Below are 20,288 nucleotides of genomic sequence, written 5' to 3' on the forward strand. Positions count from 1 at the left end.
TTTGTTTGGAGGGGATGACAAGGGTACTTCTGGTGGAATGAATGAAAAACTGATAAAACAGGTAAAATGTACCACCAGCTGACAGCAGGTACTATTCTCAATGAAAAATTGCAAAGATCAGCTGGACCCCAACCAGAAGACTCCAGCAGCTCCTTGCAGGAGCCAAATGTTGCCTGTTGGAATTGCACCTATTTGTACAGCATAAACTGTGCTGCACACACGTGGCAATGGAAATTCAGTCAGACTGCAATCATACATTCAGGAGAACACATTTTCAACTCTAAAAGATACTTTTTGGGGAAAACATAATTTGTTACTTGCAATTCCACAGCCTTCATTAGAGTAATCTGGTTCAATGTCACACCAGGTGGAACTCTCCTAGAACAATACATACTATCTAGTGTACTGGAAATACAGTACACAACCCAACAATTTAACCAACAATGTGCAACCCCATTATTACAGATCAGATCAGTTATCTCTACTGAGTAACAGAGCTTGGGAATACTCTAACCACTAAGAGCAGTACTACATTTCCTTCACAGAGCAGCCTTAAAATCTAAGTTAAGAACAGCTTCAAAGTCAGCTGTACAATGCCAACCTGGATATGCTGGGATAACTTTTCTAATATAGCAAAGTGTTTTCAACAATATACTTTTTTTCAGTTTATGTCTCAGGTACTTTTAAATACTGACAATGCTATTTTCTCAAACTGGTATATTACTAGAATAATATTAATAATATAATATAATAGCAATATTACTGGTATATTACTAGAATTCACAGGACCCTAAATTAAATCTACTATCTCCTAACACTTTTTTTCCTAACAGAATCCTCAGACTCTAGAGATGAACAAAAATCATCACGAACTTCACTTCTTCAAGCAATAGGATTATTCCCTTCCTGTTCAGGTATTTCCTTGCAATGCTAATATTAAGAGAGCTCAAGATTAGACAGACAGGCCCTGAGGGTGTGAAGGTAAACAACTATTGCTATTACAACAAGATGCAGTATCCCTTTAAACATGATCATACTTCTGATTACCTTTTCCCACAAGCATCAAAATAAAAAGGTCTTATGTTTTCCATCTTTCCATTGAAAACCTGGGATTCTTGTATTGCTTACTGAACTTAAGATGTTCATCCTTTGACATCAAGTATGCAAAGAATTAAATTTTATGTAGGAAAGTTTTAGAAAAGTCACTTATGGTATTACCTCGCTCAGCAAGAGAAATAACTTGGTTTAATATATATACACTAGATTTTATTTTCAGATTTCTTTAACTTTTTTTTTCTCCCACTTACAAGAAAGACACTATTCCTCTACCAGCTATGCATGACACATGCTGACAGATATGATAAAACTTGCTGTTTTGACTTACTTTTGCTGAAGGATTTAATTTATGTCAGAAAATAGTAATTGGCAGTATCCCATGGCATTCATTCCTACCTGTACCAGTGACCAAGAAAGCAACATGACTCAAAAAGAGTCTAAAAGTTTCAGTGATAAAGATCTTCTTTTCACCTCAGATCAACGGGCAGACATATAGATGTAACAGAGAACATACTCCACAGATAGCTTCATGGATATTTATATAGCAAATTTGTCCTTATTCCACACAGGCTATGAGTGTTTTTATGATTTTTTTTCCCCATAGTGTCTCTATGAAGCTTCATTTTTTACAGTGGACAGCATTATTACAGAATCACAGATCACTAAGGTTGGAAAAGACTTCCAAGATCATCGAGTCCAACCTTTCACTGATAACCACGTTGTCAACTAGACCAGACAACTCATAACTCCCCAGTTACAAAAGCAGACAGGTCACACACCCAACTGTAAAACAAAATATCCACAAGAATGGTGAAGGGAAACAACATCTTTTGAAAATTACATGATTTTAGTGGCAGCAATGTGGCACCTGAGTTTAATGTCAAGTGGGTAAAAGATGCTCAAGGGATGAAAGAGATACTATTCAAACTGTCTGTTCAACATATAAAAGCAAATACCTGCTTAGAGACATGGACATGTACTACAGGAGGACTACATTAGTAATATATTAAGTTATTTATAACTACTCCTTAGGAAACCAAAAACAATGGCAACCACAGTAGTAGTATTTATAGCAAGTATTCATGTTGTCAGATGGATTTTGAATAATGTCCCAGGCTGGGACACAGCGTTGTAGAACTTGGCTCAGATTACTGGAGAGATAAACTGGGAGATGTGCAGAACATTTAGATATAGTCACAGCTCCCGCCTCGAAACCTGGTTCTCAATGAGACTATCTGAGCCAGTTAGCACGAGTGAGAGAAGAGGAAATTAAAACTTTCTAGGTATATCATCACTACAGCCTAGTCTCCAAACCACGTCTGGCTTCCCCTCTGTCATGCTACTTCTTTCTAGTAAGAACTTTCTGTACAGCCAAGAAAACACAAGTTAGCAACAGCAAGCAAAAGTTTTCTGTGACACCTGCTTTTCTGATTTTGATTAAAATACATTCAAATATGTTTCTACCATTTGTTCAAGAAAAAATGTTCAGTCATCATTTTCAAGTTCTTGTGAGGATGGAAACCCTCACTCCCCCAGGCAGAGACAACACCTGACAGAAGGCAATGCCACTAGCTTTTAGTGTTTCCAGGCTGTTTTTATACAGCACTGCAGATTACACCAGTGTAAGCAGATTAACTTGATTATTGCAGAAATATCAGATGTTACATTTCTGCTTGCAGAACAAATTAGAGAGACACTGATAGAAACTAAAGAGTCATTGATACACAATCCTGTAAATTTAAGGACTGATATCTCCATGCAGAGTGATAACTGAGTTCAAAGCATCTTATGTAAGTGTTGCTAAAAGGGAATTATGTGTGGTTTCAAACAATACAGTTATACTGCCATATGCAGTTTTACTTCAGTTTTAATGTTTTAATGACAGTTCCCATAATAACAATCTACCATTTACTGACACCTTGCAATCGTTCAGTAAATATTTAAAAATATAAACGTTCAGTATTTTTTACTTTCATGTGCCACTATGTTAAATATGTCCTAGAGCTAATTAGATACTTGGTATACCTTACTCTTTCTAAAAGGTTAATGGAACAAGATCTCATGTAGTAAAGAAGATCATGTAAGACCAACACAGAATTGCCAGAGCTATGGAAAGAAACACAGATGTGTTTTTTCCATGCTGTCAGCATATATGTATGTATGAGAGAAGTATATGGTTCACCTTTGCAGACAGACAGGCTACAAGAGAATACCTCTACAAATACCTAAATGTAGTTTCAGCTTAGTACATAGTGCATGTTCTCACATGAAGGACAACCACTTAAAAATAGCCTGATTTACCCAGCATTAAATTATAATTACCTAAAACAGGAAAAATATTTTTATGGTTACAGTGTGCATAGAAAGCCAGGAGATGTAAAAAGGGTCATAACTTCATAGCCTGTGTTAGTGCATTTTCAGTAGCCCCAGCTAGACTGACTATTTTTGTGTTAAATGCTGACCCTTTTATTCCTTTGGAAAAGGTGCTTAAAAAGGTATCACTGAATATTTTTTCCAAGTCCTGTGTCTGGATTCTAGTCCTAATATCAGTCATTCCCCATCTGGGAGATGCTCTCTGCCTTCACCAGCAATGTTTTGCACTTGGAAAACTAAGATTAACCAGCATTAAAACCTAAAGCCAGGGTAACCCTCATCAAGCTCAATAGGGAGAAGGACAGAAAGAGGATATAAAGCAAACTTTATCTCTAGGCATACTCAATTTCTAAATCCATCACTCTTCTTACATAGAGTCTGAATTGCATTTATTAACCATCCACCCAGAAGTTTGTAACTTGACTGTTTCATTATTGTTCCATTTACCTCTGTTCCAGGAAGGCCTTCTGGTCCTGGTTCTCCTTTATCTCCTTTTTCACCCTAAAAGAATTAATATTTATTTTATTATATATACTCATGACAACTACTAACTCACAATGCTTTTAACAGCAAAAATATTTTAGCATGCTGGTCTGTTCTACATGTACATTTCTGGATGCACAAGCAAAACTATTCCTTACATTCCAACAGAAATTCATTTCAAATAAATGTCCCTGAAAAATGTCTAGAGCTCTGATAGGTACAGTTCTCTGTACTTTATAGTGTCATTAAACATCCATAAAGACTCACCACAGAAGAACATTCTTGTTTCTTGCTGTGTTTCAAGAATATGGTGGTGAAACAGAAATTTACACCAGGGAACAGTTTAGTTTGTGAAAATCATAATCTTAATATTGCATTATTTTTTTTCATTTGAGATTCAGTTTTATTATCAGACGCTTAAAGTAAGTGTTTATTTACCATGTCCACAGTATTATCATTTCTCTTTGACCCATACTGGTATATGGTTCACTATTTGCACATGAAAAATGGAAAAAACTTGTGTTCTGAAAATTTTCTTACAAGTATGAATACGAACAATATTATTAATGAAAAAAAAAAAAAACCAAATGGTGGGAAGGTTCCTTCAGAATTGACTATAGCTGGTTCCTGAGTTTGCTCATGAAACACTGACTACAAAACACAACAATCTTTGTAGAACACGTGAAAGAATTCTGTCCCATATTGACTCTAACAGCCATGCTATTCTAGTTAAGACCTATTTCATCAAAGTGAATAAAATATACCTGCTAAAGAAGCATAATTTAAGAGAAAACACCTTCCAGAAGCAGCAAGCTTGAAGAGCTCTATAATTGAATCTCTGTCCCTCAAATGAAGTTTGTCAAATCAAAATAAGTAACCATAAAGTAACATAATTCAGATAGAAGTGCAAGAGTCCAAGCTCTTCATATAAACCAAACAAAACAAAGAGCTCTTCACCAAATTTCCATTATCTCCAGGGGACTTCATTTGTCCAAGCAGAACCTATTCATTATATCAGCATCATCTTCATAATTCTGTTAGGTAAATGGCATTGAGCTGAGATCATTCAGCTAACTGCATTTGTGACACAGCTCTGATTCAGAGCTATTTCTCCCATGGCAATGACAGAGGGTGTTCCATCTAATAATCAGTTTTGCAAAATGAGTGTATGAGCTTTGTTGAACAACTGAAGCCTACTAACAAATTAGCAGCAGCAAACTGTGAATTTAATAATACCACTCCCTAAATGGCTTTGCTGGTTCATTTTCTCCATTTTAATACATCTTGTCGATAAGAAACTTAATGCTACACGTTAGCCTGAATCATACAGTTAAGGTGTTCTCTCAAGTATTCCCTTTCTTACTGGTCAATAAAAACCTCCACCAGATAAATTTCTGCATTTACTGCAGAGTTCAAATGACACCAAACAGTTATAGGAATTTAACACTTATTATTTTAGTATGTTTAAACTATAGAATCCTCTTTGGATTCTTTATGGATTAAGACACTGGTTGAGGAAGTAATTTTCTCTCACTGTCAGTTTAAAAAAAAAAAACCCAGTTGAAATCCCAGGCGTACTGTTCTTTTTAAATAGCTCACTTAAATTTTTAGAACTGCAAAAGTGACATTTTACTTTTCATCACTCTGACATACTGAACATTTAATACTGCTTTCAGGGTACTTCAACTAGAATCAGTTACAGTGCTGCAATCTTACAACAGTTATAAAGGTACATTCATATATTTGACATAATATTATCCTTATTCCCTTATATCCTTATCTGAATATATTTCTAGAAGATTTACAAATTTATGGAGCATTTTTTTTATTCTATGGTTTGTGCATCTGCTTTCACACTTTAAGAAAGATGATGTAAATATGTACAGATTTGTTTCAGAAGTAGTAGCATCCTGCAAATGCCATGATGCATAGGTGGACACCTAAGGTAAAAGTATCTTGTCATAATTTTTTATGCAACAACTACATTGCCATAAAAAGCTAAACAGAGAGCCTAGCTAAAAGATGCCTGTTCCCTCAGCCTCAGTTATGGTTTGCCAGGCTGTGAGATGAGCAGTACGTGTTGGTGAACGTGCCTTTTCCTCTCCAGCAGGCAGACGGTGACTTCACAATGCCGCCAGGCAGCTCTAGACACTTACAAGTGTGGCTGGTGAGTGCAGGGAAGAAAGAACCCCCCCATTCCTTATGATTTATACAATATTTGGATTTAAGATACTTCTCAGTTTCTTTGACAAAATGATAAAAAGCACCCCCTATTAATGAGACTTGGACCTCTGCAGAGCCCCTGGCTTTCTGCCAGGTATGCAACTTTATACGAACATTCAGATTTTTTAATGGAGTACACGATTTGTACTTGCCAAGCCTATCATATGGAATGTCCGTGTTCTCTGTGAAGCCAGAATTCAAACCAAACAGAGGTCCAATTTTTACAATTTATTCTCATAAGATCCGAGCCAAGTCATATTCATTTCTGTCTTTATGAAGCACACTATACTGCATAATGAACAGCTTCAAATCTAGCCAATTTGCAGAGTCACTGAAGCTACTCTGCAGTGTAGAGGAGGCTGTTAATAATCAACATTGTGGCTTTGTGGCAATGTACCTTATTAACAAAAAAAGAGAAAAATGCGTAAATGTCACTTTATATGAAGTGCTCCTGCCTGCTTATACTACATTCAGATGAGACAATTAAAGACTGCAATTGCAATTCAAGACTGCAATTGCAAAAACAGGATGACAACTGATGTAACACTGAATTTTTTGTTTTTCTTTGGGTGAATTCTGCATTCCGTCACCCCAATGGAACAAGCTGATGGGGTTGCTCCAGAACAACTGCTGGGAGGGATTCAGTCTGCTGTGTGTAATAGTGGATGCACTGAATTCAGTGATAGCATTCTTTAATTAGGGCCAGGGGTACATCCACAGCCTCTGCAAAATGAGAGTACCAGCCTCCAACTCACTTGTCCACTTTAAGATTGCCTCATTTTCATTGCACACTATTTCCTCCATGTTAGAATGGCAAAGTAATATATTCAGAAATACAATATATTAAGACCTAAAAAATTGAACTAAAAAGAGAACATTTTTCTGCAACACTTCCTTGTCAATAATATAAATAATGAATCCCTGTTATCAGTTTTTGGAAGAATTTTAAAGCACCATTGTTAATTAACACTTGCTGAATTACTCTCCAAAGCACACAAGCTATATAACACCACTAAGTCAATGCGGAAACCTTATAACTTTTAGCCTCTGAAACTCCATGATTTTACCTACATATCTTTAAGACTGTTATGACTTGTCATTTTTAATACATATTTTTGCTTTTATGTCACAGATCTGTCTCAGCATAATGTTCTACATTAATTTTATTTTCCTGTGACCACTTCTCCATAGCTCCTTTTAAACTGATCTCAGCTCATAATAATGCTTGTTGATTTTTCTTGAGTAAGTTATGAATGAAAACAAATCTACATCTTCAGTTAAAAAAACCCAGCCTTTGTTTCTTTCTGATTTTCTGATAGATGTCAGAAGAGCTGGGGTTATGAAGAGCTCCACCCCAATAATATTCTTACTGCCCCACCTGTAAATCTTCCCCTGAATATCGGATATCATACTTTAGGAAATTGGCAATACACAGTGTTAGGGACCTCAGGACTGCCAAGAGACTGTACCATCTAAAAGGAGTGGAAAGCAAGGCAAACTAGTGATTTTGACTCAGTTCAGACTGGGAGGTACTATGTGAGGAAACATAAGAGTGACACATGAAGCTCATTTCCAAACAGGCTGTAACCCTGTAGCACATAGGAGTATTTCCTAAGGAGGATCAGAAGGAGACAGCAAAATACATTGCAGAAATACACTTCTACTATAGAAAACAAAAATCAACAGAGATGATCAGGAAGGATGTCACCTTGAAGCCTGTGTCTTCCCAAGCTCATATATTTAGGATACTCAGACAAAGCAATAAATCAGGTTATCCCAAAGCTTTATGCAGATCAGACATCTCAGTAGTAGACACACTTGCCAAGAAACAATAACCAAAAGTCTGCTGATTCCAAACTGTGCCTTTGTTGGCTTGTGACAAAAGTCCTAAAAAGTGCTGTGCCTGAACATACTGGATAACATGTCAGGAGAAAGATCTTTCCATCCTGCTTTTTTACATAAACTGAAAAATACTGAAAATATTCACAATAGCTGATTACTGCTGTGTTATGTGCCACATTCCTAAGCAAGCTCTAAGCACTTCTAACCAGACAGGCCATATAAAGGCAGATTACCACATCAATTAAAGGCAAAACCTTAGGCACAGAACAATCTGAATCCAGGCCAGCCCAAGGTTCCATAGCTGCACCTATGAATGCGCCTCATTCTGTCAGCAGCAATAAGGCAGCCATCCATTTTTATTCTTTGTAGAAAAACCTTAAAATGCAAATTATTTGGATCAATTAGAACAGCAGCCAAAGAAAAAAACAACCCAAAAAACCCCCAACTCAAACCCCAAGTCCAGCAGAAATTTCAGCGCTGTGCTCTCCAAATGGAGAAACCCAATGCACAAACAAGAATAACCCCTGGAGCACTACTGCAGAAAAGTATCTGGGTATTGTCATGGATCACATAGTACACAGAAATCTGTAACACAAAGACATTTTTAAAAGGCTAAACTCCATTCTCCATTTGTCAAATGCAAACTGAAAAAAGCCCAGCTATTCTGGATTACTTGCCACTGATGAGAAAAGTAAAAAATAACAGCTAGTTCAGGGCATCATATTTTTCTGCTCTTCTCCAAGCCAGAATGACAGAAATTGTGAAAAATAGTTAAGAGGAAAGAATAAACATAAGACATGCTGATGGATCTCAAATATGGGAAAAAATCTTGTAAGTGCGACATCAAGGTTTCCATACTGATAATAAAAATAATAGATTTCATTTGTAGCCAAATGGGGTATGGAGGAATTTGTGTTAAAAAGGCATAGAAGTACTGTAATGATCTAAGATTAGAATGAATTTGCCTTAACTGTAGATTTTGCTTGAGAATGCTCTAAGCGACTTGACGATGCTCCATTATATGTGTATTTTCTTGTGGGTGAGGCAGATATAACCCTGGACACCATTTCAGGATAACATTTCCTCCCCACTCCTCCAGGGTTCTGCTATGATCTCTCTCTCTTAAAAAATTGCTTAAAGTCTCATGTCAAAATAGTTTAGCTTTTCTTAGGATGATGTCCTTGCTGAGTAAAGATTACAGTATTTGCAGGTACCTGCCTTAAGGGGCCAAAACTCCCTCATTTAACCATGTCTCCTTTTATTGTGGAGGTGTTAAAAGACAGACAAACATTAATACAAATGCCAACAATATACAGAATAACAATATGACTGAGATGTTTGCTCTGTTCATGTGCCATTATTGCCAAGCACAATGATTGAATGAGTTCAAAGACACAAAAATAAAAATTAAACCAAATTAAAAATTAAACCAAATAACACAGGCAAAACCAGGAGTACACTGATAAACATATTCTGAAGAGCTAACAATCTCTTTGAATTGAAGGACTGTATGCACATTCTTTCAAGTAGCTTAGGCATACATTTGTTTCTCATACATTCCTTGTGAAAGTTCAAGTGTCCCATTGCAGCATCCATAAACACTGATTTCTAAAATAGTCTATTAATTCCATGGCACCCTGACAGGCAATAAAGTGTCCTCAGTCAGTGTCTTACTGAAAACTCTTATAATATAGGCTACAGAACTATGACTAAAAACCAAGCCTTAAATAATGTCCAGTTCTATTATTTCACATGTAGAAAATGCCACAGCAAGGCTACCAGCAATGCCTTATTGAAAACACACGTGAAGATTCCTATGATGTCTTAATGTGTTCCTTACTGAATCTCATCTTGGTTATTATCTTCAGTGTAACCCTATGCTGTGGAAATCTAAGAGATTGCCTAGCATTCCCTAGTGCTGACCTGAGCCATTAAAGATCATTCACAGAACACCTTTTCACTTAAGAGATTTGTTAAGGTAAAAGAAACATAAAGACACAACTTCATCCTTGTGGGTAATTGATATTAGCCAGCATAAGAAAAAAAAAAAAAGAGATTTTGGCTAACTCTTGCTTGCTACAATGTATGCAAACCTAATCACAATCACACATATAGTTTATTTAATAATAAATGTCCCAACATAAATAATTAATGTCCTAATCATGCTTAAGATGCTCACACTGGCTTTTATTTCTGCCACATGAAATTCAGACTTTGTATTTTGCAAACTTTGCTTTGTATGCTACCCTGCCATGGCTCATGCTGTCATGACCATTTCAATTTCTTTTTTCTTTTCCTTTAAACCTTTTAATGCCAAGGAGAAAAATACTAACAAAATCAACAATCAAAACTCCACTCTTTATGGTAATTATTTGATCATCTTTTCCCAGACCTAATTGATAGAAAAAACTCTAACCCAATATTAAAGCTTTATTCATAGAAATAAGATAAATAGTACAACCTAAAGCATGAGCTATCTGAAAGCAGAGTTTCAACATACTAGATAATATGTATTCTTAACATTCACTTGAATATATTAATACTCTCTTCAGAAAGTATCATCAGTCAAGCAAAATATAATTATAAGGAAGAGTCACAAAGCTTTTTCACGATGATTTTAATTTTCAAATCTTACCTGGTGCTTCTGTGCAAAAACTTTAGTGGGTGCAAACAGCCGTCTAACTCCCCAGAAAGACCCAGAATATATTTTAATACCTAAAAAAACCATCATTCTGAATAGTAATGGATATTGCTATTCAGAATTACATTCTTTACTCACTCCATCTGGCTGAGTTCTGCAATAAATTCTACACACAGAATACAATTTCAGTTTAAAAACTGGTGAACTGCACATAATTTATTGTGCTATACCTTTCCTCATAATCCAAGAGCAAAAGCCTTTCCAAACTCTAGAGACTCCTGAATTCAGTCAGACAACTCATACATGCATCTTTCCCTGCAGAGGCCATAAAGGGAACACTCATGTCCAATCTTCCTCTCCTTCTACAGTGTCTCTGGCTAATCTCATCTGCAAATATAAAATCAACAATCATTTCTGTGAGTCATCAGTTACATCCAGATTTGACTCCTTGCCAAGAGCATGTCTTAGCTTTCCACTACCTCATATCTAATCTATGTTTGTATTGTTTTAAATATTTCTTTCAACATTTTTCACTCGAGGAAGCCTCCTCTTTTTGTCACTGTAAAAAACACTGATTCTGTTGGTCAGCAAGAACTGGAATTATCTTGAAGTGGGTCTCTCAAATACAATCCACATCCAGACCACAGGCAAAATGTTTTTCATCCCTCTACACAGCTTACACTTTGATCCAGGCTATTTTCACAAATACTCCCTCATCCTGCTCTTACCTACCCATTAGGACTGCCACAGTTAAAAATCTGGTCATCATTTTTCTTCTCCTTTGATGGTTTTCATGAAGACACACACTTAAATACCAGGATATCTAAGTGTATAACTCAGTGCACAGTTTGGCATTGCAAGGCCTACACAAGGTTGTACCATTTATTTTCATACACTAACAACTCCCTTCAACTCAATTTTCTTATTTTATGGTGTTATGAACACAAAATCTGCACAATAGATGTAGCATCATTTTTTGTATTATCAACTTTTTAATCAGCTAGTCAGGTCTCGTTGTCCTGCAGGTATCCATCTTCTGTCTTAATTCTTACATTTTAGTTATAATAACCCTTACATTAAATAAATGGTCCACTCTGTCTTTGTACATTGCCTAACACAAGGGAATCATAATGCATGCCTCAGCTTGCACAATAGCCTGAGCTATTACAGAGTTTTTTCCTTACATCACTCAAGAACAAAATGAATAGCTGAATTTGGCTCTGTTTCCCCTCACTGATCTTCCCAGTAATTTTAACCTTAAGTATCTTGTGTATCTATCAATAGATTAAAACCTCAAAATAAAAATCTCTCTCAATAATGAGCAGATTATTTTTCTATTTCTTAAGTAAATACTAGAAATGGATTTGACTTGCAGCTACAATTGTTTAAAATTCTATCTGCCTTTTAGTGGGGAGGTTTGTGTTTATACCGGCTTGGTGTTAGTGTTGAATGAAGATTTTTCCGTAGGAGGAATAAACTAGTTTCTTTTCAGGGCTTGTCTCCTAAGGCAACCAAAAGCCAATCTGTTCTTGACATCAGTTGACAAATAGTATTGCTTTCACAGAACGTAGTATTTTTTAGACACACATGCTTTCATGGTTTTGGCAGGGTATTGCTATTGTTATTTATACTCTAAAAGATGTTCCGCACATGGTTAAAGCCACATCAAGTGTTTGTACAAGCTGATGGACTGCTACGTCTTTTCTGCCAAAGGCTGCACCTCTAGCTTTATTTCTGCCACATGACAACCCAAATAATAGCCTTTTCTGTAGCTGTGACTATGAACCATGTTCATCAGGCCTACACAGACAGCAGTATCATTTTTCTCTATTTTCTTAGACTACGGTAAGTAGTTTATTAAGGCCATAGAAATCCATACTTTGTATCCAGGAAACTGGTGTTTCAATAAAGCTCTCACAAACCCTGGTACAGTTTAAAGACGTGGTATGTTCAGTCTTCTAATGGGTATTTATCTGAGGTGGAGACTTGATCTGTTCAAAACCCACCCATCTTGCTCAGTCAGAGCTCACTAAGGTCAGTTCAAAATGTAATTAGAAAAGCAGGAAATTTCTACCTTTTGCACAAAACTTAGTAAACAGAGATTTAATACAGGAAGTTTTCTCCCCTTTTGAGAGGATCAAAATAAACAGCTCCCACCTTCCTGGCAACTGTCCATACAATCAGTCCATATAGGTTCTGTGGGTACCATCCATAGAAACAATTACATTTCTCTTCTACTTGAACCACTGTGCAGTGAAGGATGGAAAACCAATGGGTCTAAAATAAATAGGTGGGACGATATTCTGCTGCTGAATTATCTTTATAAAGGTCATCCTGGGAAATCTGAACTGCATCTACTGGAAAGCTACCAATAACAGGAGTTTAACTTACTGCTAGCCTTCAATAGGTACATAAAACTTACAAGGCTACCAGGATAAAGCCTTTTTCTTTGCCTGTGCACAATATATACTGGCCTCAGCCTACCAGGATGATCTATCAGTGATATGCTCGCTGTAGACATCTAAGATAACACAGTCTTCACCTACTTTTCACCTACTGTCACAGAAACTCTCAGCAGGTGTTGCAAATTAGCTGCTCTTCTAATCCAGCTTCTTTGGCTTCTCAAACTAAAATTTAACAATACACAAAGATTATGAATGTGCATACTGTAAAAAGTAGCATCATAAAGCTGCTGACTGGGTTAGCTACATTAGCACATCCTTCTGTACAAGATACCATTCTTGAACTTTTGTGCAGATCCTTTATAATAGCCTTTATACCCTTGACTTCCACTCCGCATTATGTCAGGTCTTCTTCAAAATATTTTTTATTTCTGTCCAGATGAGCATGGACTGTGGCACAAAAGACATGATTTATGGAGAAAATGGCACAGAGTACTAGATGTTAACACTGTATTTTGTTGGAGTCATTCCAAACGTACACTGAAGTAGCTCTAGTCTGGTTTCATGAATTCAAGAGCCTTTAGAAATTGCAGCACCTTAGGCTTTTTCCCAAAGTACATCTTTCAGTGTAGCTTCATCCAAAAACAATCATATTGCTGTTCTTCAACACCAAAAGTCTTCCGTATAGGAAGGTCTGCAGCACCTTTCAGTCACTTAAATATGCCTATTCCTCTGAATTACATTGGTTGCTGAAGAATAGCCACATACCAGTCTGAAGAAACAGAATGTGCTGGGATACAAATACAGTAAACAGAGGCACTTTTTTGGTCTAAACAGTTCCCTGACTTGTTTATTTTACTAGGAATCACACAAACAGTTGCAATAGCAGTGCACAGGGATACTGGGGATAGGAAGAAGCAACTGGAAAGGAGGAGATTAGGAGGAAGACCATTTTTATCACTGACAGTATTACGTTAATAACATCAACTATTTCTAAGTGGAGGGAAAAAAAGTGCTTTGGAACTTAAATATACTTTATGATGTATATTGCTGACTTTTCAGTAGTAACATCCACATCTGTCTTTGTGGGTTGTAGAAAGATTCCCCTGCTCATATGCACACACTGAGTTCTATTTTTAGTATATTAACAAAAACATTAATATCATCTGTCATCTCCTCTTCTATAGCGACCAGTGTCTGTAACCATTTTGTTGTTTACTCTTTCATCACATTGTTCATGAGCTCTAATCCTTTTCCTCATTGAAAAAAACTCTCACTCAAAGTTGCAAATGCTCACATACAGAGCCCATTGACTTAAACTTGCTTAAGAAAGAGAGGATAGATTTAGATGACACAAAAGAAAGAAATTGTTTGCTGTCATGGTAGTGACAAGAAAGTGTTTGCTAACAGGTAGGCTGCCCAGAGAAGTTGCCCAATCCCTGCAAGTGTCCAAGACGAGTTTGAATGGGGATTTGAGCAATCTACAATCTACAGTAGAAGATGTCTCTGCCCATGGCAGGAAGATTGGAACTAAATGAGCTTTAAGGTTCCTTCCAAATCAAAGCATTCCAAGATTCTGTGATTTCATCTACAAATTTACGTCCTTGCATTCATGCCTATTTTATAAATATTACATATAAGATTTTTTAAAGAAGTCTTAAAGTATGAGGCTAAACTATAGGAACTACAAGGCTCCATAAGCATATATGCAATTTGTGCTAAATGCTATTTTCAAATATTGTAGCATCAATACTGTTTATTAGATTATGTCATTTTTAGTTCTTCTCATTAGATACCTGCCAGTACAGTCTTTTTCATAAAGAATAATCCCTTGAAACAGTTCTCAGTTGTCAAATGTGCACCATGTGTTACAGGTAAAAATTTTTACATTAATTTAAAATTAATTACCATTTCTTAGCTACCAGACAAAAAGCTTACAGTCTTGTTTCCAAACTAGCAAGTGCCTTCTCTAGGCATTACAGCTGTAATCACATCCAGTCATCCATCTCTGGCTATGTCTGTATGTCTTCACATAAAAGTGGCACAGAAGGCACAGAATGTACTGGAAGCAGTACATCCAAAGGACTCAGCACTCTGTTCACACTGTTAATCTCAAATCTCAACAGAATGCCCCCTAAGAGAGCTGCAAGGCCTCTGATACTGCAGATAGCTCATCAGGCATGGTTGGTTTTGCAGACCACCACGTGAGCTTTCTTTCACAGAAATCCACATCTGGGCCTACCATGCAAGAAGCTTCCTACATTGTGGGTGCAATTGGAATTTGTGGACCAAAGTAAATTACAGAACCACATAATATTCTCAGCTGGAAAGGACCCACAGGGATCATCAGAGTTCTTAACTCTGTCAGGCTCAAGTCACTTTTGAACAATTGTACTCAATGTGTCCAAATGTTCATTTTCAGACCTTAAGATAAAGATACCTTTCTAATGACAAAAATCCTCCACACCTTTCAAATACTACATTTCTAGTCCAAGGCAGAAAGAGGGTGAGAGTCTACACCAGCATTTATGTATTACAAAAATCAGTTTTCCGCTAATCTTGTTCTCAGCAAGACTTGGAGTGTTTACACTCAAAGAAAACCATTTTGAAGTACACAACAATCTAGTCAAAATACCAAATTATAAGGGATAAAACAGAAGAGGATGAACTATGCCGAACTCAATACAGTCATTACAACATGAAACGACATGGCAAGAGGACAAATGAAGTTCAGTGTAGATATACGTCAAATGATGAAGACTGTAAAATTCTTATATCCTCTATGCAGCCATAACACCTGTGAATACAAACACAACTTCCTAAATGGAGTGACTGTTAATAAGCAGTTCAAAAGGATCAAGAATGAGATCTTGAGACCACACTCAAAGCTAAAGGGAGGATAGAAAATTCCCTGTGGAGAGACAAGAAGGCACAGAGGATAAACCAAAGAATTTCACTGTGATATTACACAGACTGAAGTTCTTGTCTTTTCCACCTTTAAACACTGAAACAGAACTCAGAAATGTCCAGAAGCAACTAGTAAGGATGATCCAATACAGAACATATTTCATAGCAAGAGACACTAATTGATATTCTTAAATTTGAAAGAGACAGGTCAGGAATGTGTAATAGAAGCTTATTGATTCTTGACTGATACTGAAAAAGAGAACAGGAATCTTCTGAAAGAAGTAGGGGACACCTAATCAAATTAAGAGGAAGCAGGTTCAAATAAACAAAAGGAAGTGTTTCTTCAAACACAAAGATAAACAGTGTAATTTCTCACCACAGGGTATTGCAGATACTCAAAGTTTACATGAATCCAGGAGAAAACTGTACTTTCTAGTGGGAGAAAAGTCCACTGAAAACTACTAAATTCATTGAAAACACATCTGCTGAGATGCAGCCTCAAATAATTGAAGGCTTGAAGAGTACTACACTTGCTTACTTTGTCCTTCCACTTGTCCCCCAGGGCATCACTTCAGGTTATCATTAGAACAGGATGCTGAGCCTGGTGAACATTTAATCTGACCAAATGGGCACGTGTGAGTAAATTAAACAGTGATAGATCTTGGGACCTGGAACTTGGTCATCTATATCATTTAATTGATAGACCCCAGCTGTGAATGTTTTTTGCAGACATTTCAATTAGTCCAATTAGCATTTCCTCATATAATTCCCAGGCACAGTTCAAAAGCTAGGGACTATTTCCAACAGACACTTTTGATTAAGCCTGTTTCAAAGGGCAAGAGCATTAAACAACAGGAAGATGGCCAGATCACGCCAAGTACCACAGAACAACTACCTGATAAGCCCTGGTAATGTTTAGCTTACTAGGATGCCAACATGCCTGCAATTATTTCAGGGAGAGAAAAGAAAGTGCAAAGAGGTGACTAAATTGTTACATGATGAGAAAGAGAAAACTTGTATACTTCTCTATATAGCATTAGGAGACATGTATGAAAAATTTTGTTCACATTTATAACCAGCTGGTAAAGCACTCAGTCTTACCTACATGAAACAGGATTTCAAGGATTTCAAATATTCTTCTCCGTGCCCCAGTGAAGTCTCTGCACTGACGGTTACCACAGGTAAGAGACAAATTTTAAGCACAGTGGCACAAACTCCCCTCACATCCAAACAAACTAGGGAACTTAGGACCCTAAGACTGTAATGTAAATTGTCCATTCTTCCACTACTCCTAAGACATTAAGACCAGACAGTGTCCATGGTTACACCAAGATTTGCAGTTTATGGAATTTACTTTTCTAACCTTTTGCTCAGACTGAAGCATTTGTAGCAGAATCTACAGCTCATAAATAGCAGCACTCTACTAATACAGTGTTACTAACTGCTTCTCTTAATTGTAGCATTTTTTAATTTTTAATTATAGACTTTTGTCTTCCACCTATGCAAAATAGCTTCTAGTTTTCAAGTAAATTGGAAGTTTCCCCAGTACTTGAGTCGTCTGGTTTTACCACAGAAATTTATGATACAGACATTAAAACACTAGAAACGCTAAATAATGACTAGCTTCAAACCAGCATGTTAGACCTAGGAAAGGTGATTCTTCATTTCCTTATGCTTATTTAAGAAAAGCATATTGAAGACTGAAACAAAAGACTACACCTGGGGAACCCTGAAAGTTTATAGACTTGTGTGTTCTGGATGGATAGAAGGTACACAGAAGAGTATTTTATTAGGTGTGATAGGATGAAGTAGAAAACGTTGAACCTCCAGGAAATCTTCTTGACACTAAGATCTATTAGGAATTGTCTTCTAAAGGAAATAGATGAAGCCCTATTTCCTGGGATAATTCAAATTGTACTTCAGAAAATAGTAAATATATACAAAGAACATCCTGCGTTTATAAAAAAATTGGGCAGATGAAATTTTTTTCTACATTTAGGCTGGACAAGCCCCAGACTCCTCCTCTCTTCTCATATGTATACACAGGCAAAAGCACAATTAAGACATTCAATATGTAATGTAAAAAGGATGAAACTCTGGAAATAATAAATAACTATAAATATAGTTTCATTCTCAAAATTTTCTGTATTCAAATACATATAACTTTTTAATTAATATAATTTTACTGAGAAATATTAATCACAGAATTATAGTAAAATAATAACTTTACCAGAGATCGAGTGTTTACAAGTGCATATCACAGCACACAAACTGCAATATAGCTCAGGTCCAATGACATAGAGTTTTAAAACCCTCTACTTCAAGTGTGAGAAGAAAGAGAATATGCTTTATGAAGAAAAAAGTCTTCTGAGTCTTCTGAGATATCAGCTAGTCCTGTGATTTTGTTCTATAACAGCACACCTTGTCTCTCTGACTTAAAGCACAAAGAGTGATTTTACACTAGCATTTTGAAATAGCTAAGCAAGGAAAAGAATTTAGGATTCCCAGCTCTGTGAAATGACTAGTATCTATTAGTGACAAACGAGTCATGTTTACTCAGCTATAATCAACAGGTAAATGTGTTGGGTTTTCTATCACCACTATGCCAAATAAAATTCAGATTTGTTCCACATATACTGACTGCTAAATGTTATTGAAATCTACATGGAGTTCACGTTTCATGTGTCCCAAAAAATTGAATTCTCAGTGTTCTAGCTCATTTACACAAAGAATTGTATCTGTAAAGTGTACTAATGAAAATACATATTCTAACCAAAAATGTAGACAAGAAGACAGAAAAAGTGGGGGACCTGGTTAAAGAGTACTAACTGGAGTGACCAAAGGAAGCAATAACCAGGAGGACAGACAATTAATTACAGACTTAAAAAAGCAAAAAGGTATCTTGGAGGTTATTTGTCCAATTTGGGTATTTAGGGTGGACATTAGACAAGTTCTTCACAGAAGGAGTGACTGGGCATTGGAATGGGCTGTGTAGGGAGGTGGTGGAGTCACTGTCCCTGGAAGCGTTTAAGAAAAAGACTGGATGTGGTACTTACTGCCATGGTCCAGTTAATAAGGTAGTGTTAGGTCATAGGTCAGACTCAATGGTCTCAAAGGACTTTTCCCACCTAGCTAACAGGCACTGGGTCTGTTCCAACCCCCAAATGATGCACATACTTCTAGTATGAAAATAAGTAACAATAAATAAGATTTCAACCTCTGCAAGTTTCAAGATAGGTCTAAGATCTTGAAACCTGCAGAGGTTGAAATCCAGACCCAAACCTGTTAATCAGGCCAGATTGCTCAGGGCTTGCCTTGAAAACCTCAAGGAAAATTGCTGCTGAAAAACCACTTTGGGCAACTTATTCCAGAGCTTTACAGTCCTATCACAGAAAACTATTAACTGGACATTAAAAACAAACAAGTAGGTATGTTCAAAAATAAATGGTCTTTCAGTTCTCTGTCCTTATCAAATTAGAAATAAATGTAAGGGATACCTTGCATAATTTTGATGCTATTAACAGAAAATGACAAAGTCGTTTAAGATAATCTCATCTTGTGTGTTTTCATGAAACTAATTTTTAGTTTATTCCCTTTTGTGTTACCAGGATAAAAGCACATAGCACTGGAAGAGGAAATTACTTCCATAATAAACAACAGCATTAAAATTAAAAACCTTTTCCTAATGGCTACACATTCTTCTTTGCTGAATTTCCAGCCCACTGCCCTGCATGCACTACAGACACACAAACAGACCATTCCTTTCCTCCTTTGCAGCAATGTTATGTATTTGAAGGCTGTTCACATATTTTCATCTGACTTCACCTGAAAAGTAAATAATGCAGTCCTTCCTTAAGGGTTCTGTATTCCTAAGCACCAGTCATTCCCAGTGTTTGCTCTTCAAAATCTGTAAAATTGAAGCCATATCAACACCAAATAGCAAGTTTTAATAAGACTTTTTAATTAGTGTTGCAGGCTTCACTTTGGAACACCTTAGTCTTTCAGTAGCAATTTAATTTTTATTTTTGGGCTACATCTCTGATTTACCAAGAACATTCTGTATTTTAAAGCTTTCTTCTAGTTATTATCAGTACCTTCTGACTTCCTATCATCATGTAAGAGTCATATTTCCTATCCCATACTGTAAAATTAAAATTCTAAGCAGTATTAGAAGGAGAACAGATCCCCATGATATAGTTTGCCTACTTGGCAGCAAACCAATTAAAACTGCTCTCAGCATATACTTTTTCAGATACGCTATAAAAGGGTATATCAATGTTTTTGTTGCAGTTATAAGACTATCACATAAGAGTGTCATTATCTACGTAACACAAAGAAAACAGAATACAAAGGAGAATTAA

The 20,288-nt window shown here is 36.4% G+C and overlaps 1 protein-coding gene across 9 annotated transcripts in view; it reads right to left on the bottom strand.

Annotated features, from left to right (window-relative positions):
* COL19A1 (collagen type XIX alpha 1 chain) overlaps nucleotides 1-20,288 on the bottom strand; it is a 174,686-nt gene that overhangs the window by 85,724 nt on the left and 68,674 nt on the right. For 8 of the 9 annotated variants that reach the window (XM_041410665.1, XM_041410671.1, XM_041410668.1 and 5 more), the window contains one exon: nucleotides 3,877-3,930. The exons of the other annotated variant lie outside the window; for it this stretch is intronic. In XM_041410665.1, coding sequence (XP_041266599.1) covers nucleotides 3,877-3,930 — 54 coding nt within the window. The remainder of the gene's footprint in view (nucleotides 1-3,876; nucleotides 3,931-20,288) is intronic. 9 annotated transcript variants of the gene reach the window in all.

The sequence above is a fragment of the Onychostruthus taczanowskii genome, unplaced genomic scaffold (genome assembly GCF_017590055.1).
Source record: "Onychostruthus taczanowskii isolate IOZ18803 unplaced genomic scaffold, ASM1759005v1 scaffold33, whole genome shotgun sequence".
NCBI classification, from domain to species: Eukaryota; Metazoa; Chordata; class Aves; order Passeriformes; family Passeridae; genus Onychostruthus; species Onychostruthus taczanowskii.